Source organism: Cydia pomonella, chromosome 4 (genome assembly GCF_033807575.1).
Source record: "Cydia pomonella isolate Wapato2018A chromosome 4, ilCydPomo1, whole genome shotgun sequence".
Classification (NCBI taxonomy): domain Eukaryota; kingdom Metazoa; phylum Arthropoda; class Insecta; order Lepidoptera; family Tortricidae; genus Cydia; species Cydia pomonella.
The window spans coordinates 25,093,204-25,117,962 of NC_084706.1; the positions used below are offsets into that span (position 1 = coordinate 25,093,204).

The 24,759-nt window shown below is 39.5% G+C and overlaps 2 protein-coding genes across 5 annotated transcripts in view; one reads left to right on the forward strand and one right to left on the reverse strand.

The window, feature by feature from the left end:
• Positions 1-8,151, forward strand: part of LOC133517339 (uncharacterized) — a 10,730-nt gene extending 2,579 nt beyond the window's left edge. For 2 of the 4 annotated variants that reach the window (XM_061850612.1, XM_061850614.1), the window contains exons 2-3: positions 5,450-5,585; positions 7,359-8,151. In XM_061850612.1, the coding sequence (XP_061706596.1) occupies positions 5,456-5,585; positions 7,359-8,116 (888 nt within the window). In that variant the 5' untranslated portion in view covers positions 5,450-5,455 and the 3' untranslated portion in view covers positions 8,117-8,151. Of the gene's footprint in view, positions 1-3,618; positions 4,538-5,449; positions 5,586-7,358 lie in introns of those variants that run through there. The other 2 variants (XM_061850613.1, XM_061850615.1) reach the window with 2 other exon arrangements.
• Positions 1-24,759, reverse strand: part of LOC133517342 (phosphatidylinositol 4-phosphate 3-kinase C2 domain-containing subunit alpha) — a 76,840-nt gene that overhangs the window by 12,036 nt on the left and 40,045 nt on the right. Inside the window, exons 16-30 of the mRNA XM_061850628.1 lie at positions 23,699-23,817; positions 22,595-22,764; positions 22,016-22,182; positions 19,826-19,959; positions 17,541-17,629; positions 16,865-17,038; positions 15,845-16,002; positions 15,511-15,598; positions 14,875-15,004; positions 14,584-14,739; positions 13,555-13,705; positions 12,898-13,054; positions 12,003-12,136; positions 10,937-11,044; positions 9,966-10,166 (exon numbers count right to left, since the gene is read on the reverse strand). Of these exons, the coding sequence (XP_061706612.1) occupies positions 9,966-10,166; positions 10,937-11,044; positions 12,003-12,136; positions 12,898-13,054; positions 13,555-13,705; positions 14,584-14,739; positions 14,875-15,004; positions 15,511-15,598; positions 15,845-16,002; positions 16,865-17,038; positions 17,541-17,629; positions 19,826-19,959; positions 22,016-22,182; positions 22,595-22,764; positions 23,699-23,817 (2,136 nt within the window). The remainder of the gene's footprint in view (positions 1-9,965; positions 10,167-10,936; positions 11,045-12,002; positions 12,137-12,897; positions 13,055-13,554; positions 13,706-14,583; positions 14,740-14,874; positions 15,005-15,510; positions 15,599-15,844; positions 16,003-16,864; positions 17,039-17,540; positions 17,630-19,825; positions 19,960-22,015; positions 22,183-22,594; positions 22,765-23,698; positions 23,818-24,759) is intronic.

Below are 24,759 nucleotides of genomic sequence, written 5' to 3' on the forward strand. Positions count from 1 at the left end.
TGTGTCCGAGCCCGCAGCGAACGTAAGCGATGACGCGCTATCGATGAGTGCGGCCACGAAACCCGCGGGTGAAGACGATCTGCAGACATCAGTGACGCGCGTAGATAATACTACATGGCAAAAAGTTGAATCACGGAAACGCAAGGACAAGAAACGAATTAGTAATAAGATTGTTGTGGGTACGGGCTCCAACCATGATGAATTGAAAGGGGTCGAACAATTAAAATATATTCAGGCTTGGTCTTTTAAGCCCGAGACGACAAACGAGAATGTGTTAAATTTCTTAAGAAAAACGGTAAATTCCGACGACTACTTTGTTAAAAAGAGAATTATAAAAACCGACAGACATGCCTCATTCCTAATTGGCATACCAGAAGACATATTTGAAAGTTTTAAATCGCCCACTGCGTGGCCCCCACGCGTAAGATACACCGATTGGTTTCGAGGACGCCCCCGCGCCGCCGCGCGGGGATGCCACCAACGCCACTCTGGCGCAAGCGCAGTGGTATCGGCCGACGAACGATCGCAGCGCAGCTGATCTACCCGCACTAAGCGATATAAAAAAAATTGATGGCTCGCGCAAGATAGTTGTTTGTCAACAAAATATACGCGCGCTTGATAACAAGACGCAGCGGTTGGAAGTACTACTGCGTAATGAACTGAAATGCGACGTACTCGCTATTACCGAACATTGGTTGGACAGTGCCAATTTAAAATGTGTTAGTTTAGATAATTTTAAGCTAATATCCAGTTTTTGCCGTTCGAGTGGCCTACACGGCGGTTCATGCCTATACGTACGTAATAACATTCGAGCGGTCGAAAACTCGGATCTTACTGCATTAGCGCATAACCGAGTTTGTGAAATATCAGCTGTCGATCTTATCGACTTTAATATCACTATTGTATGCATTTACAGGTCAAACTGCCAAGTGAGCGGCTATGATTTTCTTAGGTATCTCGATCGTCTGCTCGATAAACTTAGTAGTGTTGATAAAGACTGTATAATACTAGGAGATACTAATATAGATGACACCGGGAGCAATACTAAGCTTGAGTTAAAACAACTATACGACCTACTAGCGACTCATGATTTTAGAAATATGGTAAATTTTCCCACAAGGGTCACTGCCACTACGTCGACCAACCTGGATCACGTATACTGGAATGGGCCGCGCTCCGCGCTGCGCGCCGCGCCAGTCACCACGCACCTCAGCGACCACCTCGCTGTGCGCGCCGAGCTGCTGCGCCCGCGTGCCCCGCCCGCGCCCCTCACTCGCCGCGCGAGGGTGTACTCAACGCGATTTTACAACGAATTCCGAATAGCGATACGGAGTGTGGACTGGCACGAAACCATACACCGCAATAATGGATCCGTCACGAAACTGATAGAGTCCCTAATTAACACGATTAAAAATAAATTCGAAATTTGCTTTCCGATTAAAAATATTACTAATAGGAAAAGGGAATCGTGGGTGACCCCCGACATTCACGACCTCAAAATCTTATTATTTGACATTATCGATCTGGGTAAGCGATTGCCCGATAATGAACATGTTTCAAATCTCATAACCGGCATGAACCGAAAGTATAATAGCCTACTCAACTTAAAAAAAGCAAATTACTACTCTAAAAACATTACCAATAGCACTAACACGATTAGGACGATGTGGGGTATAATAAACCGTGAAAAAGGGAACAAAACTTCCATAGATCACGCGGATTTCACAGATCTAGTTCTCGACTCTGACGGGGTTAAGTACAAAACAAAAAAGGCCGCCGCTGACGCGATGAATAATAGGTTCGCAGGAGCGGCAGTTGCATGCGGCGCGGCACCCGCCGACGTGCCGCGCGCTCTGGCCGCCCTGCGCGCCGCCGGCCCGCCCGCTGATCGCTGCGTTAAGCTAAAGCCGTTTACACCAGACGAAGTGTTCCGCATTATCACCACCTATATAGCGAAAAAAACAACTCGAGACATTTACGACATCTCCGTGACACTGATCCATTCAGTAGCAGTCGATATAGCTCCAATACTCGCCTTTGTGTACAACAGATGCCTTCGAGAGGGCGTCTTTCCCGAACCACTGAAAGAAAGCCGAATTTCACCGCTATACAAAGGGAAGGGAAAGAGAACCGATATCGATGCATATAGACCCGTAGCGATTATCCCGGTGATCGCCAAAATATTTGAGCACGGCCTAAGTTCTAGGTTGACGGACTTCCTCATCACAACCAATGCACTGTCTAATAGACAATACGCGTACCGGAAGGGACGTTCAACAACTACATTGACACGAGCCGTGGTTCGTCAGATACTGGAGGCCCGCGAGAGCAAGAGCCAAGTCGCCGTCCTCTGCTGCGACTTGTCTAAGGCGTTCGACGTTGCGGATCATAACCTCCTGACTTACAAACTTCAGCACTATGGCTTAGCAGGTCCCGCGTTGGCGTTGATGGCAGATCTGCTACGGAACAGGAAACAGCTTGTTTTGGCTGACAGTGGTCGCGTACGATCTGACGCAGTGGTCACAAGTATGGGCGTCGCTCAGGGTTCCTCAGTATCTAATATACTTTTCTCTTTGTTGTTGAACGACCTGCCCAATGCTGTTGGCTGTGGAGAGACCTTCATCTACGCTGACGATGTTGCAGTTGTTGTGCACGCAGAGTCATATGAGGAGCTCGAAAAAAAGTTGAATGTGACTGCCGCAACAATAGCAAACTGGTTTAGTATCAATGGTCTCATACTAAACACTCAAAAAACTCATCTCATTAATTTTGATCTTTCTGGACGCCAAATGAGATCGTTATCAGTGCTAGCTAAGGGTGATGTGATTGAACAGGTCACTAACTCAACCTTCTTGGGATTTGAGCTAGACAGTGGACTCACCTGGAGCTGTCACATTAATAAGGTGTGCAATAAACTTGCTACAGCATGTTTCGCGTTAAAACGACTCGCACGAGTCCTGCCTGTGGAAACTGTCCGTGCTTGCTATTTCGCTTCGGTACACGCGCACCTGCAATACGGGGTTGAGTTTTGGGCAGGAGCCGCAGAGTGGGAGAGAGTGTTTCGGCTTCAGAAGCGCGCAGTACGTGCTATAGCGCGCGTCCCGCAAACTGTTTCAGCGAAACCGATATTTAAGAGCCTAGGTATTTTAACGCTACCCTCCCTTTTAATATTACAAATGGCTGTGACCACACGAGGTGAAGTTGAATCCAACCCCATTAGTAACGAGTCTTACCGGAGGTACAAAACCCGAAGCGCGAGCGCCGGAAAACTACCCCTTTTACCTCTCAGACTCGCCAAATCAAAAAAACTCGCTCACGTTATGGGTCGCAAGGTTTATAATCACCTCCCAAGCGAAATAGTTGCTGCTCCTAGTGCGTCGGTTTTCAGAACAAAACTAAAAATCTGGCTTGTCGAGCAGGCTTTCTATAATCATAGCGAGCTATTTTGTGTTGATTTAGGATAGGATACACATACTGTTGTACTGTATTTTTTGTGTGTAATTTTGAATACTTAATTATTTGCAATATGTACATATGTACTTAAGTATAAAATGTATTGTGACATGTAATATGATATTACCAATAAATATGATTATGATTATGATTATGATTAATTTAGCTTCCAAGATTTCACCACACAAACATACATACATATATACATACTAACAGGGCAAGTTAAATAAAAGCTTGTAAAAATAGAAAGTCTAAAGGCTTCATAATTTATAAATCTCGTTTAACATATTTTTGCAGTAAGAGGAGTACAATATATGTTTAATTTCATCATCATTCGCTTGCCCTTTATCCCATTCATTTGGAGTCGGCGCAGCATGTTTTTTTCTTCCATATCTTTCTGTCACCCGTCATCTCATCGTTCACTCGCGTTCGTTTCATGTCATCTCTCACACAATCCATCCACCTTTTCCTAGGTTTTCCTCTCCCGTTCCATCCCTCCACATTCATTCGTAATACCTTTCTCGTCACATGACTTTCATCCCTCCGCATCACATGCCCATACCACGCTAGGCGATTCGCTCTTACTTTATCTATTATGGGTGCAACTTTCAGGCTTCCTCTTATATACTCATTCCTTATCCTATCCATTCTTGTCACACCACACATCCATCTTAACATTCTCATTTCCGCTACGTGCAATCTCTTTTCATCCGTCACTTTTAGGGCCATATATATATGTTTAATTTATTTGCTCGTATTAGGGCGCCCACCCGGTATTTCACAGAGTTGGAAATCGATTAAGAAAAATCCCCATTTGGATTAGTTTTTCCAATGTTTTCCATGATTCACGATCTTATATATAGAAACAGATAATTCGTGGTATTTATTCACATTAATTTGGCCGGATCCGATACGATAGCAAATTCACGGCCGATAAGATAAGCATTAATCGGGACCGTCCACAATGTAATCAGTTCGCTAACGAATGTTACACAAATCTAAAATGTCAATTATTTAGTTACAATAATATTGTGAAAAACTGTTCTGGTTTGGTTTGATTTGTGATAGGATTGAAACATAAAACGTGAGTACTATGTGCAGTGTTTTTGGGAGTATATTATTGTTTTATTGTTTGTATACATAAAATCAAAAAAACCATGTTAATGCACAGCAATATTTGTAAACGAACATACATTCTGTTTAAGAGACTGTATCATCAATAAAATAATTTTAGTACGAATCAGTTAACAACTTAACATTAAAACAGTGACCTTTAGTGAGGTTTAAAAATCGGACAAGCGTGAGTAGTACTCGCCTACCGAGGGTTCCGTACTTTTTAGTATTTGTTGTTATAGCGGCAACAGAAATACATCATCTGTGAAAATGTCAACTGTCTAGCTATCACGGTTCATGAGATACAGCCTGGTGACAGACGGACGGACAGCGGAGTCTTAGTAATAGGGTCCCGTTTTACCCTTTGGGTACGAAACCCTAAAAATATGTTATATTATAGCTCTGAGCCTTAACAAACTTCAGACTTACGGTCCCGTCCAGGACGAAAAAATGAAACCTGACATGCATGTAGTATTTAGGAAATATTTTATCATTTAGGCACATATAAGTATGTTTACTAGTTATAGTATCATACAAATATTTTGAATATACTGGTAATCATGAAATAAAAGTATTTTTATTATTGCCATATCCGTTTTTGATTAATAAATGTTAAACGTACATTGTATGACATGACACCAAGTTTTGGATATGTAACAACTTTTTCGATAATTTTCTGTTAACAGACTGTAAATTATCCTAGTAAAATGCGGATATAAACATTTTGAAACCGATTAGTGTCAATTATAGCATATTTTTTGTTATTTTAGGAATCACTAAAACGTTTTTGTTCAAAAATAGATATGGCACAAACATATTCTCAGTCGACGAATTACGTTAACTACCAACTACGTTAAAAGTAACCCAAGTTCCTGATTATTAGGTCCAAATGTTCAAATTCGGAGGATGGAAAGCATCGCTAAATCTCAGTGGCGTTAGTCGCCGTCGGGAGGTGTACGACAATGGGCCAGACTTGTCAACGGGAGGGGCCTACCGGTCGCATCGAGAAGAGTTCTTTGGTGAGTATAAAGATTGCCAAGATCACATTAGATTTATACCTAATAAAGAAATATATTTTTTTACTAAAATATACACCAATTGGGAAGGGTACGTCTCCTAAGTCAACCATTAAATATGTGTAGGTAGGTAGGTATGTGTAGGCACTGTGAATGTCATCTCGCTTTGTGTGGTAGGGCACAGCACAGCCGATGTCATTCCAGTTCTAGAGCAGAGCCCAACTGGGGAAACTCCACCTTACAGTATAGTAATAACACTAGACCCTGCTCAATCTAATCTACAGCTCTTATATTGACCATTTTTGTAGAATGCGTTATATTTTTTTAACTTATCGTTACTGTGGTCTCTTGGCTGACGGGACAAAATATCAGCAAGGAAAGATTGATAGACATTATATTCCTGGATCGAAATTTTTTTGGACCACTCTGTCACACTTGTATTTCTGTATTTAATCGACTAAATAAATAAACACGAGAGTTATTGAATTTTTTTTTAGCTGTAGATTATATTTATCATGAGAATAATTAAAAATTAAATGTAATCTCATACAAAAAGCTACACTCCGTCACATGTTTGAACCTCCTACTTATGAAACACAACATCTATGGTTTCAGTATGTTCTGTTGTTTTCACAAAAGCGTCAGTGGGCTTTTTACAAGCTTTTATTTAACTTCCCCTGTTAGTGTGTTATGTGTTAAATAAATAAATAAATATTATACGACATTATTACACAAATTGACTAAGTCCCACAGTACGCTCAATAAGGCTTGTGTTGAGGGTACTTAGACAACGATATATAATATAATATATAAATATTTATAAATACTTAAATACATAGAAAACACCCATGACTCAGGAACAAATATCCATGCTCATCACACGAATAAATGCCCTTACCAGGATTTGAACCCGGGACCTTCAGCTTCATAGACAGGGTCACTATCCGCTAGGCCAAACCGGTGTGTTATTTTGTTAGTGAAGGTAAAATTTCAGATGCAAAATTTGACCCACTTCCCGAGTTCAGATTGAGCTGAAATTTTGCATACATATGTAACTCTGATAAAAATGCAATATTATGATGACATGGAGCTGATATGATGATGGAGACAGGAGGTGGCCATGGGAACTCTGTGATAAAATAACGCAAACTAATTGTGTTTGGGGTTATTAGAAGTGTCCCAATGAGTATTAGTTGTCTGTGGAAAGAAAAGTACAGTCAGCGATAAAAGCTTGTACCAAAATTTTTTTTTTTTCCAAAAACTTACTCTAATCACTGGATCAACACTTTGCGTTTACCGTAAAGAAGTATTTTAGAATTAAATTCCTTCAAAAGTCCAAAACAGTATTTAGGAGCATTCCATGAAATTGTCTACCGGTGTAACGTACGAACGCGAATTTGCTGAAGATTTCTAGGTACAAGAGTTTCCTATTCTGTGACTAATGGTCAAAAATATACACAGAAAAATAATCGCCCGGAAATAAAATGCGCCCGTACGGGACAGCACGTGGAATGCTCCTTTATCTTTTTGTTATTGGAATTCACATAGACGTTCATAATTATTAATTATTACCATTAGTATATTTATCGTGTAAAACTCGAAGTGGTCGAAGACAGAATATTAGTAGTACTAGTCTTGGTAAAATAGCGTTTCCTATCTAATCAGATACGTAATCCGCCACTTTAGTGTATCTGTTACTAGATACCATTATCTATTCAGCTGGGTAATGACATTGATATACTAACAAACCATTGAAAACAAAACTTTTAATTTCAGGACGCAACAGTACCACTGAACCACCAAAAAAACTGACGCCATCTATGGTTAAGCTTCCTCCAAGTAATGAAACGTTAAAAACATCAAAAAGTGCCAGCGACTTAAAAGACACTTATAATCTACCTCCACAGCTTAGAAAAAGTACACCAGATGTCTCCACTGATCCTAGAGGCGGACCTTCAAATAACAGAGACTCTTCAGTTTTATATAAGAACGCCAAAAAGAACAAAAAAGATGATAAAAAAGATAAAGAAAATAAGAGAGCAGAAAAACAGCGGCTAGCAGAAGAAAAGAAGAAAGCTCAGGAACAAGCGAAGCAGGACAAACTAAGAATACAAAGAGATAAAAAGATAGCTGAACAGCAAGCGAAAGATGTTAAAGCAAGGAAAAAAGAAAGTAAAAAAGCTTTGCCGCAAGCGAGCGTGGCGAAGTCTTTAGTACCAAAGGAACCTCAGAAGAATCCTCTAGGAAGGGTGGCGACTAACACTCTAGAAAGTTCTATTAGTCGCAGCAGCGGACCTCCACCTTACACAGAGCAAACTCCACAAGAGAAACAGCTGAATAAAAATGATTCTACAGGCAATACCAGCTTTGGCAAGCCGATAGAAAATAGTAGTTGGGATTTGATATCGGAGCATCGGAATCAGATGAACAGGAATCCTGTCGCTGGTGGATCCAGACAGAAGCAGATGGTGCTGGATCTGCAGCTAAGTTTTGATAAAGCGCAAGCAAATGATAGAAATAATAGTGATGTTTGATCAATATTGTAATATTAAAGATTTTTATAAGTTGTTTTGCTTGGTTTTTTTCGTGATCCAGTAGACAAAAGTGGTTGTATTAGTGGTTTCTTTCGTGACCCAGGAGACAAGCATAATACAGCCTAAAACTGTCTTAATACTAAAGGAACATTTTAGAAAGTTATATTAGTCGTTGTAGCGGACCTCCAGCTTATATAGAAGAGCCTAATAGCTTTAGCCATAAACGTCTGTCATATCTAGCATGCCGTTAATAATTAGTTGACCCTATTTTGGCATTTATGTTTATTAGAAAGATACTAAATTTAAATTTGCTTAGTGTTATGAATAGGGTCCACCAGAAAAAGAGAGTATCAACACCAGCCAGTGTCAGTGGTGTTGCCAGTGGGGCAATACAAGCTTCAACAAACCAATAGAAAATAGTAGTAGTAGGACTTGATATCTGCTCATCGGAATCAGATAACCCGGAAACCTATGGCCAGTGGTGCTGGATTTGCAGCTTAGTTTCAGTGAAACGCAGGCAAATGATAGAAATAATAGTGAAGTTTGATCAATCTTATAGTAATAAAGTTATTAAGTTGCTCGTTTTTCATTTGGATTTTTTTCGTGACCCAGGAGACAACAGTAATACAGTTTCGAAGGGTCGTCATTTTGGAGAAATTTTGTAAGCTATTTTGTTAATTATACGATTTTTTGGCGAGGTCTACCGCACACTAGTACTAAAATTTACATGTGAACTTTAGCCAGCGGGAAGTACAAACATATCTTCTGATATAGCTCAGTGAAGTGGTTATAAGACCGGTATAGTACGGACGGCGTGGCTTGGCCCTGTCTGTAGATCCGTAGAGCGTACACGTAGTGCTTTTCAGGGCCGTAGCGCTTAGTTTAGTTAACCGAGCGCGAAGCTAAGCGAAGCGCCTCTGTTTCAGCTTGGGCTAAAATGGGTATCGTCTTGGCTCGTCTCAATCGTTTTTTGTCAAGTTCTTAAATTCGTCCCGTTCTGCTTTCGTCACCCATTCTTCATTCGTTACTTTTGAGGGTCGTCTATTTCTTATTCCGGCTCATTTCGGTATTCGTCAACATCTTGTTTGGGCATGTTCGATGTAAGTCTATGTTGTTTTCAGACTCACTACTTATTCGTAAATTCGTTGTTGGTCCTATTCGGTTTTTGTCAAGTTCTTAATTCATCTCATTCTGCATTCGTCACTTTCACTGGTAGTCTTTGTCGTCTTTGGTCATATTTGTTGTTTGTCTTTTCCTAGCCTAATGCAAGAAGTAATGTAGGGAGCTATAAACAAAGAAACTTTATATCTTCATTTCCTGATACATACATTTCGGAACATGTTTATGGAAACAGCCCTAATGATTTCGAATGAGGTTAATAGAGAATGTGTCCAACAAAAAAATATATAAATTCCAAAAGAGGCAAAATAAGAAAAATACCAACTTTGAATAATACCAAAAACGATAGGACAAATAACGAGTGAGTCTAAAAACAACATACACTAACATCGTACATGCCCAAAGAAGATGTTGACGAATAACGAAATATGCCGGAATAAGAAATAGACCAACGACAAAGATTACCAATTATGATATGAACGACCCACGAAAGTGACGAATGAAGAATGGGCGACGAAAGCAGAACGGGATGAATTTAATAATTTGACAAAAAACGATTGTGACGAGCCAAGACGATACCCTAAAATGCTTTCGTATGTCCGTCCGGCTGTTCTCTATAGATCGAATTTCGTGAAATTTTGATAGTCAATTTTTTAGAAATTTTACAAACCGGCAGAGCTATGGGGTTTTCCGAGATACATCTCCCAGAGCCACTAAATCTACGACTTACCTATGAACTTTAGCCAACGGGAAGTGCAGACAAATCTTCTGATACAGCTCGGTGAAGTGCTTATAAGACCGGTATAGTACGGACGGCGTGGCTTGGCCCTGTCTGTAGATCCGTAGCGCGTACACGTAGTGCTTTTCAGGGTCGTAGCGTTTCTCGAAGCCGAGACACTCGACGCTGACTAGGCGGCCTTCTTGCGCCATCCTGGGAACAATATTCGTATTTAAACCATTGTCAACACATGTACCTTTTGTAAACCTTATTTTAACGAGATTAAGGTCTACCAGTTATGTTATTTGTACAATGAAGAAAAAACAAAAACACTGGTATAATGGGACTGGCGTTATAAATTTCGGACACATCGCCGAAAAGTGATTTTTGTATTATAGTTTATTTTATCATTACTATTGGCTATTTTGACACAGCCGCTATAGTTCGTTTTTTTTAAGCATTAGAAAAAGGGTAAACAACCTTGACGTGTCTTTTTATTGAAAATTATTGTAAAACGCTTTTTAAAAATTTGTTTATATTACTCATGAAAGGCAAAGAATATAAATAATCTTATCTGATTTATAATTGTTAATTAGATATTTGCTGTGACCTATTTTACAAAAGTGTTTTTTAACCCTTTATAAGGCATATGGGTGTCAGGAATTATGCAAAATTGAACCCTATCACTTTGAAATAAAGTTAAAAATCAGATAGGAAATATAATAAGATCGCTTACCTTCATTCTAGTGCTAAAAAAACGAACTATAGTTAGAAGTTATGGTGGAATAAAAACTCAAAACGTATGTAAGTACAGACATTAACCTTGAAAACAATACACTCCTTTTTCTGGGCAGTCGTGTAAAATGATGAATTTTACAATATTACATTACATTATATTTTCAGTCATAGTTTGAGAGCGAATCTAAGGACAAAACTAAAGATTTATTTTCTGTAAGTAATAAGTTATATATATATATGCTTACGTATAAGTCCTCGGCATGAAGGACAACAGTTCTGAGGAGCTGTTGCTTGTATCGCCGCTCGCCCGGAACTGCGCCAGGTTGTGCAGGAAGAAGTTTATGGGCGTAAACCTGTAACACATACCAACGATATATACAACTAATGTTTCGTTCTAATGCCGGTTGTTGCCAGTGGACCGATTTAATGTAATTTTTTAATGTAGCTATGTGTTTAGAACGAGGCTGATCTGAGTATGTTTGTTCGCACACTTAATGGTTTATTTATTTTTAAGATCGCATCATCTCTAGAATTATTTAAAAAAAACCGGACAAGTGCGAGTCGCAAGTGAGATACAGCCTGGTGACAGACGGACAGACGGACGGACAGCGGAGTCTAAGTAATACGGTCCTGTTTTAGCCCTTTGGGTATGGAACCAAAAGCATTTATCACAAGGCTACTATTATTATTGATTATTATCTGTTTCGTTCTACGTCAGAGATGTTTATTGAGATAATAACGCCACCGGTGTCCGATAGATGCCACTAGCGTCTACGAGCGTAGTAGTTTTGCCCCGCACTCAATAATTTTAAAAAAATTCTAATTATTGCGATAAAGACACTGCTGCCCTAAACCACATCAATTGTCGTATTTCTGATGATTTACCGTATAATATGTAACCGACCTGACAGTGATATCGGTAACGGATATCAGTTCCATAACTTTCAATTTAAAAGTGTACCGACCCGCTCTTATGCGGGGAGTGTGCCTCGGAAAGGCAGGGGCCGTAGCAGTAGCATGACAGAGATGCTGAATAACGCCATCTTTCTTTATTTTTGTCTAACTATATAATAAACGATTGTTGACCGAGGAGTGTGTGACCAAGTAAAATTTACTTCTAAGGGAGGGTCTCGTTTTGGCTTAAAATGTCGTAGGATGCAACCGGGTACTGCTAGTCTCGGCGTAGTAGCATAGGTAATAGTTTTACTTCTAAATTATTTACCTATTCATGGCTCGCGCTCTTTGTAAGAGCTTCATAACCGCATAATGAAGCGTGTACAAAGATCGTCTGAGTAGTACATGTATAGTGACCTGCTCTTGAGCGAGGAGTGTATGAGGCGCGCGAAGGCGGCGGCGGCCTCGGCGTTGCTGGCGTCGGGCAGGAGCGCCGCGCGCACGTAGCTCACCGCCGTCGACGTCACCCCGGGCACGCCGGACGCCGCCATCTGCGCGGACACACGGCAATCTTATACTCATTATATATTTATTTATTTATATCTGTTGACAATAAAATCCATGTGCGCGTTTCGTAAAAGTCAAAAAATTATAATGTACCAGGGGCTCATAAACAGTCTGGAGCACTGACGCCTTCCAGGACGCGTACAGGGCTTGTGATCGATCCGAAAACATCCATCAGCAGAAGACGCAATGCTGTGTAAAAAAATCAGTACTGTCTCCTGGGTCACGAGGAAGGATAAATCATGCAAACGAGTAGCAAGTGCGAGGGGAAAATGATAATTAATTGAATAACTTTTTGTTGTTACGCGTTGTCATGGTTACGTTTCCTGGGTCACTCTTTAAAAGCATGGTTTCATTGGATTAAAATTAATAAGCAGACGCAATGCTGTGTTAAAAATCACTACTGTCTCCTGGGTCACATGGGAGGATAAATAATGCAAATGAGTAGAAAGAGCGAAGGGAAAATGATAATTAAATTACTTTTTGTTGTCACTCGTTGCCATGGTTAAATTTCCTGAGCCATAAACCATGATTTCATTGGATAAAAATTCATAAGCCTGTTCATTCTTCGTATGAGTCATCAGAAGATAATTGACACACACTGCAGCAAGTACCACATTCTACTAAAGTTCTCAAAAAATATGTTAGTGAAATGTGTTACAACATTATAACGCCATGCTCGACGAATATCCAAGGCTGAGGAACGTAGTAGAATAAGTAAAGTGTTATATAATAAGATAAAACTTACCAAAGCGAACAGATCTAATATATGGTCATGATGCTGCCTGATCACGTTGAACGCCATGCAGCATTGTTCGACGAAATGCTGGAACCGCTGCGTGGGACGGTCGCCCCCGTTGATGACGTACACCATGTCGTTTGTTAGGACGAACGGTGCGCGATCCCTGTCAATGTAGGTTAAAGTTAGAAATGTAATAATGATTTATTACTGCTTTGTGACGTATAAAATATCGTGAAGTAATAATCAAACTCTCTAATTGCAAATAAGGAGTTGAACAACAATTAAACCTATTTTGGTATTAGAACTGTTCACAATGCACTGAAACATTCGAAGGTTTTATATATATTTTAAAGTTATACTACTTAAAAATATTTACCTATTTGCAATTTATTTCATTAATGAACATAATCATGTTAGAATTGGATATAAGAAAACTAACTGTTGTGTCCTGAGTCACGACCCACGTAAAACAAGGACAATTAACAATAAAAAGTAGTTGCAATACACTGGTTAATCACTGCTTAAATAAAGCTTGTGCAGACTATTTTAGTCTTTGTGATACGAACCTACCAATAAGATTGCATACTGATGAATGTGACATATCTTACGAACTTAATTATCTACTTCTGATTACAGTACATTAGCACAGAATATAAAACTGACCTCTTAAAATTGCCAAACATCTGCGCATCGCCCAAAAACTTGCCAAAGTCTATATGGAACAGATGGCCCGATGTCTTCAACATGATGTTATCGTTGTGACGGTCGCATATTCCCAGGAGATATGTCGCTACGCTGTAGCCGGCGCACGACGCTAGGAATCAAAAATAATATGTTAGCAGATATTTTGAATGTGTGCGTAACGCCTTTCCTACTTTAGTCTTATTTATAAAAGTAGGCCGACTTATTTATTAATTAGGGTCCGTCAGAGGAACCAAATTATGAAGTGACTTGGATAATAGACCCCTAAAGCCGAATTCATTGTAGATAATAACACTGTAACATTTTTTCCACAGGCTCACAGTGACGGACATTAACAAATACTGACCCATTAGTTTACTAAATTGTATACGAACAAAGACACAGGAAAATTCCTCTTATTAAGTTTTGCTGGTGAAATTGTCATTGGCCCGCTGGTACGAGTACTCGAGCTCGGAGGGGTTGTGTTTGGCGAGCCACTCGGCGATGGGTTTGTCTTTGAACGAACCCGTTATACTAATGTTAATAACAATTACCGGTGAAATTGTCTCTGTCACTCGGTCTGGATGGGTCGTAGTATTTGTGAGACTAACTTATTTTTAAATTGAGACTCGTGGGGAAAAATATTGATGTCATTAACTATAATGAGTCTAACGCGATTAAATTTCATTATTTTACCTTTTACCCAACGTTTCGTGACCACAGCTAGTGCAACCTGGCTAAAACGTCGGATAAAAGGTAAAATAATGAAATTTAATTGCATTACACCCGTAAATATGTGTAGAAAACGCGAGAGTTTAAATTGTTATAATATCATAATTGTCCCCTTCCGAACTAAATGTATACATACTGTCCCTTGGCTCACGAAGCTGAATTAGAATCAATAGTGTCCTCTGACGCACAAGTGAGAACAGAAATGTTTCATATCGCTGTCGGGTCGGTTTTTAAAGATTTCTACGATCTTAATATTACTTTTTTAGATATAACACTTACCGGTAAAGTTGTCCCTGGCCCGCTGGTACTCGAGCTCGGAGGGGTTGTGCTTGGCGAGCCACTCGGCGATGGGTTTGTCCTTGAACGAGCCCGTGAGGCCCCACTCCGTCTGGATCGCTCGGAGAGTTTCCGCCTCTGCTACTATTTCTATCATGCCTACAAAACAAACGATAATATTGAATAAGAAGCTATTATAGGTAATTTTATTTATAAAAAAAATTATTTAGGTTTAAATGTTTTATTTTGTCAACAACAAGTAAGAGTCGTTTGACTCGTATTGCAATAACTTACCTCTCCTATCACTAGTGGGAAGCGTCTGGAAAGTCACCATCCGGAGATCCAAATTGGCTTTAAGCCACAAGCTATCCATTACTTTCATCACTTGAAGCACGAGGGCGTCCTGTCTCAAGTCATCGCCGATCTAAATAGACAACATAAAACAACTATTTTATAGTATTTTATTTATCCTGCCTGTTATAACTGTCACATCGGTACAATTTGTGAATTCAAAGGAATTTGTAAATAAAATTTAACTAGAATGATAGCTGATAGCCTTAAGAAATTAAAACACCAATTAAATGCAAAAAAAAATATTAATTGTTATACTAAGCTCAATAGTTTTTTGTTGCTCATATCAGGTGATGTCTCCTGGGTCACTAAAAGTATTTTCATAAGAATGGACTAGAAATGTATTTGGGTGTTACCATGAAAAGTTACATTTATTTTTTATTTTATTATGGATTAACAACAATCGTAGAAAGTCTTCAAAAAGCACACAAACAACAATTTGTAAAACATCACTTGCGTTTCAGATCTTCAGATTGAAAATAACAATAAGTTTCAATAATTTATGTGCGGTTTTTTTTTTGTTAGCCACGATTGTATATACATATTCTTCGAAAGTAGTTTTTTCTTTTGCTTTCATACCTTAAACATGGCAGGCACCACTGCGTTGTCACACCCGATGAAGTTAATTTTGAGAGGAAGAGTATTCGAATTGAAGTACATACACGACCTGTGAAAAAGAAGGAATTTAAATGTTATTCGTTTTACAAAACTATTAAAAGAGTGCAACTAATTTTGTTGCCATGGTTACGTTCTTTCGGGCACTCTTAAAACCATTATTTTATAGGATTTAAATTCATCAAAAATGCATATTTGTGGCAGTTAACCTTTCCAGTAGGAGTCATTTATTGAGCGTCCTAATAAAAAATGTCCCCTGGCTGACGTGACATAAATAAATAAACATTGTGAGACTCACTTGACATCAACATCGTGGACGTATTGGTGTAGAGCTAGCGGTAGAGCAGCAGGTTCGGCGCGCAGTAGCGCGGCAAGCTTCTCGCCGCCGGCGCTGAGGGCGCGAGCGCGACCGCCGTCCTTGGCGGCTTTCACTGATAACGCCACTTCGGATAACGTCTGCAAACCAATAAACAATGTACCTTTCACCTATTTAAACTCTCACAGTAAGAATCAAAGGACTAATTTCAATAAAAGCGAATATTTAAAAAATGCTTTAGCGTGCTCTGTAATTTAGTTTGTTCTAAAAATTTTAATTAATGTGGTCAATGTTTCATTTAGTTTTACATTGGACCCGGGCATTGTGAATGTCGTCTTGCTTTGCGTGGTAGGGCACAGCACAGCTGATGTCATTCCAGATCTAGAGCAGAACTCAACATTACAGAAAGCCGCAGCCAAATAACACTAGACCCTACTCATAGTGTTGTGTTCCTGCCGGTGAGTAAGGTTGCCAGAGCTCAACGAGGGTGGGGAGTGTTAGGGTCGGCAACGCGCATATAACTCCTTTGGAGTTACCGGGGTACATAGGCTACGGAGACTGCTTACCATCAGGCGGGCCGTATGCTTGTTTACCACCGACGTAGTATAAAAAAAAATTAATAGTTCTACTTCCAAATTGGAATTGTTAATCGCAACTCTTCGACTAAAACGAATTAATCGTCACTTTTAATCGTTGCTCGCGAGTAAGTCGGATAATTTTAATCGTTAATCGTTAGTCGATAAAATTTTGCCCATCTCTGATTACGATACTTTAATGACAGACGTCTAAATTCTACTCAAACACTAAGTGAGTAATGTCAATTCAAGTCGGTGCCATTGAAAAACGGACACAATTTCGACACGGCAAGTTGCTCCTCCTCGCGTATCTTATCCAGTAATAATTGCTAACCAGCGTCCTTCTGGCCCATTTACAACAAACCGCTAGTAAAACAGCAAGTTTTCCATATGAAAATGAACTTTAATACAACAAAATAAGACTCACCTTCACTAGCAACTGTTGTCTGACTAGAGTTCGTGTGAGTTGTTCACCACACACCGCTAGTAGAGCCCTTAACATAAGTCGATATCTCCATGTTGCAGTCACGCATTCGACGGCTTCCTGCGGCTCGGTCGCGTTGTCTTCTAGAGTGATACCTAGGAACTCTTGACTTGGTGCCTGGAACAAAAATATGGTGAATGAATTGTCCAATAGAAAGTTATGTCTCCTGGGTAGCTTATTTAAGGTATAATTTTATTAAATGTCACATTCTCATAGCAACAGAAATCAAATATATTCATTGAATTAATTTAAAAAAAAATATATATATGTAAAAGTAATTTTCTTAAAAAAAATACAAATAATCCTCGTTAAGAACACGATAACAACAGCAGTGTACCTACCTGTAACTTCAATTTTCATGTTAATTATGTATCCATCTATCACCTACTGTTTTCTGTGTGGCTTGCAAAGTTTCACTTTAAATATTACTTTGTTTTATTAATAATATATCTGTATATTATTTTGCAACCAACAGATAACTGATATTGGCATAATACTATGTAAAAATTCTCATGTCAGTAGTATATCTACGGCTGTTGCTGTCCTGAATACTAATAAAAATTTTTTTTTTTTTTTTAAAGAAACCTTAAAATTAGAAATGAAGCGGTATCGAATTTACCTGTGGAACATTTGGCAGTGAATGGACCAGGAGCCAGAATAATCTGTGAGCTACCGCTGGGGCCGCTAAAGCTCTTGACAACAATAGTTCTGCAAAAGAAACATGTCTCCTGGGTCACAAAGAAGAACCCTAACAGATAATAATAAGAATGTCAATGCACGTATTTATAAGAAACATGTCTCCTGGGTCACAAAGTTGAATACTAACAGATAATAATAAACATGTTCAATGCAGGTATTTTTCTTTCGTTTTTGCAAAGGAAACATATCTCCGGGATCACAAAGTACAATACTAAGAGATAGTAATAAACATGTTAATGCACGTATTTTATTAGGCAAGACTTAACAATTGAATTTGTAAAACGTTTCCTGGGAGTCCGTACAATATTACAAGAAAAAAATCTCGTTTACTTCAAAAATGTGTTACCCGTATTGTAAAATAAATTTAAGTACCAAGTGAAGATAGTATTGTCTTCGGTTACAGCGATAGTTAATCATATCGCGTGACCATATGCGTTAGTAATGAACTCGAAATGTCGTGACTATTTTCAATTTACAAGCGATATCCGTTAAAATTATTATTTTATAAAGCGAAGGCTCAAATTGGCAACACAATATACCTTCTAGAGGACTGGTCAGATATACTTCGCATGGGTATACGTTCCCGTACGCTGTTTGTGTGCGAGCTGAACATAGCTATACACGTGCATAGCGCTGTCTCGCTCACACACCGGAGTAGTTTACGTGTGAAAATAACGTAAATTTTAAGCTTGTAGCTTTCATACCCAAATAAATGCTAAAAAATTAGGAAGCGTGGTAAATCTAATTGTATATGACGAATTAGATTCATATTTATATCATACGAAGTAAGAAAAAGCGGCCAAGTGCGAGTCGGACTCGCGCATGAAGGGTTCCGTACCATTTAAGACGTATTAAAAAAAATCTACTTACTAGATCTTGTTCAACATTTTACCACTTTGGACACACATTTTACCACTTTGGAAGTGTCTCTCGCGCAAACTATTCAGTTTAGAAAAAAATGATATTAGAAACCTAAATATCATTTTTGAAGACCTATCCATAGATACCCCACACGTATGGGTTTGATGAAATTTTTTTTTTTTTAATTTTATGACGTATTAAAAAAAAACTACTCACTAGATCTCGTTCAAACCAATTTTCGGTGGAAGTTTGCATGGTAATGTATATCATATATTTTTTTTAGATTTTTCATTCTGTTATTTTAGAAGTTACAGGGGGGGGGGACACACATTTTTTCACTTTAGAAGTGTCTCTCGCGCAAACTATTCAGTTTAGATAAAAATGATATTAGGAACCTAAATATCATTTTTGGAGACCTATCCATAGATACCCCACACGTATGGGTTAGATGAAAAATTTTTTTTTTTTAAATTTTATGACGTATTAAAAAAAAACTACTTACTAGATCTCGTTCAAACCAATTTTCGGTGAAAGTTTGCATGACAATGTATATCATATATTTTTTTTAGATTTTTCATTCTGTTATTTTAGAAGTTACAGGGGGGGGGGGACACACATTTTTTCACTTTAGAAGTGTCTCTCGCGCAAACTATTCAGTTTAGATAAAAATGATATTAGGAACCTAAATATCATTTTTGGAGACCTATCCATAGATACCCCACACGTATGGGTTAGATGAAAAAATTTTTTTTTTAATTTTATGACGTATTAAAAAAAAAACTACTTACTAGATCTCGTTCAAACCAATTTTCGGTGGAAGTTTGCATGACAATGTATATCATATATTTTTTTTTAGTTTTTTCATTCTGTTATTTTAGAAGTTACGGGGGGGGGGACACACATTTTACCACTTTGGAAGTGTCTCTCGCACAAACTATTCATTTTAGAAAAAAATGATATTAGAAACCTCAATATCATTTTTAAAGACCTATCCATAGATACCCCACACGTATGGGTTTGATGAAAAAAGATTTTTTGAGTTTCAGTTCTAAGTATGGGGAACCCCCAAAATTTATTGTTTTTTTTCTATTTTTGTGTGAACATCTTAATGCGGTTCATAGAATACATCCACTTACTAAGTTTAAACAGTATAGCTCTTATAGTTTCGGAAAAAAGTGGCTGTGACAGAATCGGACAGACAGACGGACATGACGAATCTATAAGGGTTCCGTTTTTTGCCATTTGGCTACGGAACCCTAAAAACCTAGTAGATAGAGGGTTCTTAACTACGTACGGAAACCATATAAAAGAAAAGAAATTAGCGACGAACAGGCAATGGTTTACCTGCTAGAGGACTGGTCAGGTAGGTCTCATGACGTAGTGCTTGAGTCAACTGTGGGAGTACGCGGCAGAGGTCATCGTCTGACATCGCGTTGATGAGGCTTGTGGCCGTTTCTCGCACCTCCGAGTCGGGGAAACTGTGAACACATCGATGGTAATCAGAGAAACGAAATAGGTAAGGAATGTATCTGTAAATTATTTTTTTTTTTTTTAAATTATTAAATATTATAGGACATTATTACACAAATTGACTAAGTCCCACAGTAAACTCAATAATGCTTGTGTTGAGGGTACTCAGACAACGATATATATAATATATAAATATTTATAAATACTTAAATACATAGAAAACACCCATGACTCAGGAACAAATATCCATGCTCATCACACGAATAAATGCCCTTACCAGGATTTGAACCCGGGACCATCAGCTTCGTAGGCAGGGTCACTAAAATAATATAAAATTACACTATCAATTGTGCTAAACTAATCTACATGAATTTATATTATGATCGTCATTAATATTTACATGATATTATTTAATAAAATGGATACAATTCGAAAATAATATGTATATACTTGCTCACTTTGAAGTATAAGGGCATTTTTATTTAAAAGTATAACCCAAACTTGCATTTTTGGATTTTGGGAACGAAGTTCCTTATCGGACGATTGGCGGAAAGGGGTTAGGCGAAAAAAGTCTAAGATTTGTCCGTCATGGCCCTCTTTTGTTTAAATTCTTTCTCAAGAATAAGTAGTCTAATTTCACGAACTTTTGTATATCCTATAGTGGCGTAGTTTCGCGGTAACACCGACGATCCGGGTTCGATCCCTGGTTGTGTATGCAGATAAATATTGTTGTATTTTTTTGAACTTGAATTTAATATTTTTGATTGACTAAGCGAGTGTGAAGCTCGAGCTAAGCGTATCAGTTTCAGCTTGTACAAGAAAGTTTTGTTCTTGTTCATTACAACTTTAAATACATAGAAATGCCTATGACAAATTATGTTGCAAGAACTGATGTAGCCTGTATCCAATGATTAGACAAGGCATTCAGGGCAGGAGCAAATTGTGTTAATAATTAATTTCGATAGGCGATTTCACTATTTGCGATACGCTCAAAAAGGGAGACGCTCATCTCGTATAAAGCTTTTTATATTTTATTAGATAAATTCTCTATAGGGAGGTTTAAAAATAATGTGGCCTGTTCTATAACCCACCAACGGAACGATAGCTAACATTCACGAAGATTCATGATACATGTGATATGTATCACGAATGAACTTGATCATAAAAATCTGTTGTACCTCAATGGATAATAATAGTATACAACAGATTTTGAACAGACTACCACTCACCAGGGCAGCAGCAGGTGCATGGCGTTGAGCGGCGACGGCTTCTCCCACCGCCGCAGCAGGTTGACGAGCTGCGCCCGATGCTCGCCGTACCAGTTCGTGGCTGCTAGTAACACGAGTGGCAGGGCGCCATATACCACTCTATACAGTCGTTGTCCCACAGCACTCACCAGGGCAGCAGCAGGTGCATGGCGTTGAGCGGCGACGGCTTCTCCCACCGCCGCAGCAGGTTGACGAGCTGCGCCCGATGCTCGCCGTACCAGTTCGTGGCTGCTAGTAACACGAGTGGCAGGGCGCCATATACCACTCTATACAGTCGTTGTCCCACAGCACTCACCAGGGCAGCAGCAGGTGCATGGCGTTGAGCGGCGACGGCTTCTCCCACCGCCGCAGCAGGTTGACGAGCTGCGCCCGATGCTCGCCGTACCAGTTCGTGGCTGCTAGTAACACGAGTGGCAGAGCGCCATATACCACTCTATACAGTCGTTGTCCCACAGCACTCACCAGGGCAGCAGCAGGTGCATGGCGTTGAGCGGCGACGGCTTCTCCCACCGCCGCAGCAGGTTGACGAGCTGCGCCCGATGCTCGCCGTACCAGTTCGTGGCTGCTAGTAACACGAGTGGCAGAGCGCCATATACCACTCTATACAGTCGTTGTCCCACAGCACTCACCAGGGCAGCAGCAGGTGCATGGCGTTGAGCGGCGACGGCTTCTCCCACCGCCGCAGCAGGTTGACGAGCTGCGCCCGATGCTCGCCGTACCAGTTCGTGGCTGCTAGTAACACGAGTGGCAGAGCGCCATATACCACTCTATACAGTCGTTGTCCCACAGCACTCACCAGGGCAGCAGCAGGTGCATGGCGTTGAGCGGCGACGGCTTCTCCCACCGCCGCAGCAGGTTGACGAGCTGCGCCCGATGCTCGCCGTACCAGTTCGTGGCTGCTAGTAACACGAGTGGCAGGGCGCCTGCTAACTCCACGAGATATTGGCGTTTCTCCCACATGACCTGTTTGAAAAATTACAATATAATACACTCCCACACAAATTAACACACACGTACTGTGCCAGGCCATAAGGCTGCTGTTGGCGGACGTTATATACTGGGACGATCATTGCCGATCTTCAAATTTCGGAGGTCATCGGCCGTCGGCGACGTCACCAAGATGCGTTCTGAACATCTGTCTACAGTCGGTGGGCATTCAGTAGCAAGATTATGTATGACCAACGGTTCAATTATGGATTTTTCTATCTCACTGCCTATCCACGCGCGCCTTCTTACGTACATGTTGTTCAACTGAGTTACCAATCCTTTAGTGCCGATAGATATTTGAGGAATCAATTTATTCAGCTCATAGTTATCTTACATGTGGTTCAAGCGTTGACACGAACACATCAGTAGTTTTATTCAATTCACTCACCTCTCTACAGTCGGTGGGCATTCTCTGATAAGCGCCTTGTTCAATAAGATGTAGCAACTGAGATTGTGTGTGTCCATCCAGTGAGTCGAACGCTGGCAACGGTTCAGTTATGGACTTTTCTATCTCGCCGGCCGTCCAGCGCACGCCGTGGTGGATGTACGTTGGGATTTCTAGAAAAAAAACATATTTGGCTAGAAAAATATTAATTTTTTTTGCTTTTGCAGAGGGATATCTTGGGTCACTTGTATAAAGGTTAAATCCCACTTCTGACACCACTATTATGGGGCGGATCAGGAATCAGTAAGAAAAAACAATTTTTAAACACGACTTTAATAGACTTAGAAACATCGAATGACATGACAAAGAGGTGTAAACCACGCGCACATCTGATCTATATTAATAATTTACATAATATGAAAGCTATGTAGCCCTTACATTGCATTGACGTCAATGAGTCAACGCAACTCAGCGTTAAAGCTGTTATAACCAACCCTGTAATTTACGGTATAACACCCTTGGGTAGGTAAAGTATCTTTTGGGTCACTTTTATGAAGGCTACTTACTCTTCAAAAAAGTTACCCAAGAGACACCTTATTTATGAGAGATTGAAATGAAGTTCTAAAACATACTTGACAAATACATAGTCTGACGGGCATTTATTAATGTCTGAGATTTTTTTACATTCCTTGTCATCGTTTGTCCCTTTCTGACTTATTGGTATGACGGAGAGGGACAAACGATTATTAGCGGCTTGTCAACTTTAGTAGACGTTTAAGAACAGTTAATAAATAAAGTAGAAGTAATATTTATTACTTTTTTATTAATTTGACGACCGGTCTGGCCTAGTGGGTAGTGACCCTGCCTACGAAGCCGATGGTCCCGGGTTCAAATCCTGGTAAGGGCATTTATTCGTGTGATGAGCATGGATATTTGTCCCTGAGTCATGGGTGTTTTCTATGTATTTAAGTATTTATAAATATTTATATATTATATATATCGTTGTCTAAGTACCCTCAACACAAGCCTTATTGAGCTTACTGTGGGACTTAGTCAATTTGTGTAATAATGTCCTATAATAATTATATTTATATATTTAATATTTACCGATGTTGAGGACGGGGAAGGGCTCGGGCGGCACGTCCATGGGGTGCGGCGCGGGCCCGAGGCGCCGGTCGCAGCAGGCCGGCCACAGCGGCAGCACGTACGCGCCGCTCGCCAGCATGCTGCCACCACACGGAAACTCATCTCACAATACATACACACATACTAAGTTTTTGGCTAAAAATTCATTTTTGGTATAAGCTTTTATCGCTGCGTGTACTTTTTTTTCTACAGTCAGTTTTTTTCTATACTCATCGAGACAATTCTAAAAACCCCAAACACAATTAAGTTGCGTTGTTTTATCACAGAGTTCCTATGGCCAATGGCCACCTCCTGTCACCATCATCAGATCAGCTTGATGGTATCATAATATTGCATTGTCACCCGACTTACATATGTATACAAATTTTCAGCTTCATCGGAAACCAGGAAGTGGGTCAAATTGAACTTGCAAGATTTGTCCCATACATACTTGTTAGCAGGGGTCGGACAAAAAGTGCGGATGACGTAAAAATGACGTACTTAATCTTGCACACAGGCTGATGTTTGAGTTTGTATTTAAACTTCCGTGTGACATGTAGTAACAAAGTAGTATTAATGAAGTAACAAAATAATCGTAAATAAATCCATGGAATTAATAATACAGGTGGTAGGGTGATGTAGTGAATAAAATAAATTTCACGAAACTTGTTACCATAAGGTATAATTATTTGAAATTAGTTAGAACAAGTCTGTGGGATCCTCAGATAAATAGGTTTAATAGTCAAAAGTGGGAACAGTAGGTAAGATTAGCAGTATACGTGTTTGTCACGTACCTCCAAAAACGGAAAATTGCCACAATATTCGAGTAAAGATGACATTTTAGAGCGTTTTCTTATATATTAGTAAATATAAATTTTAGCTAAATATAATCGTGAGGATACAATAGCTAAACAATAACGAAGTCAATTTATTGTTCAGTCAGCGTCAAATACTTCGTAGCAGTCAAAGTAGCCAAATAGTTCGGTACACCATATATTTAGTATGGTGTACCGAACTATTTGGCCACTTTGACTGCTACGAAG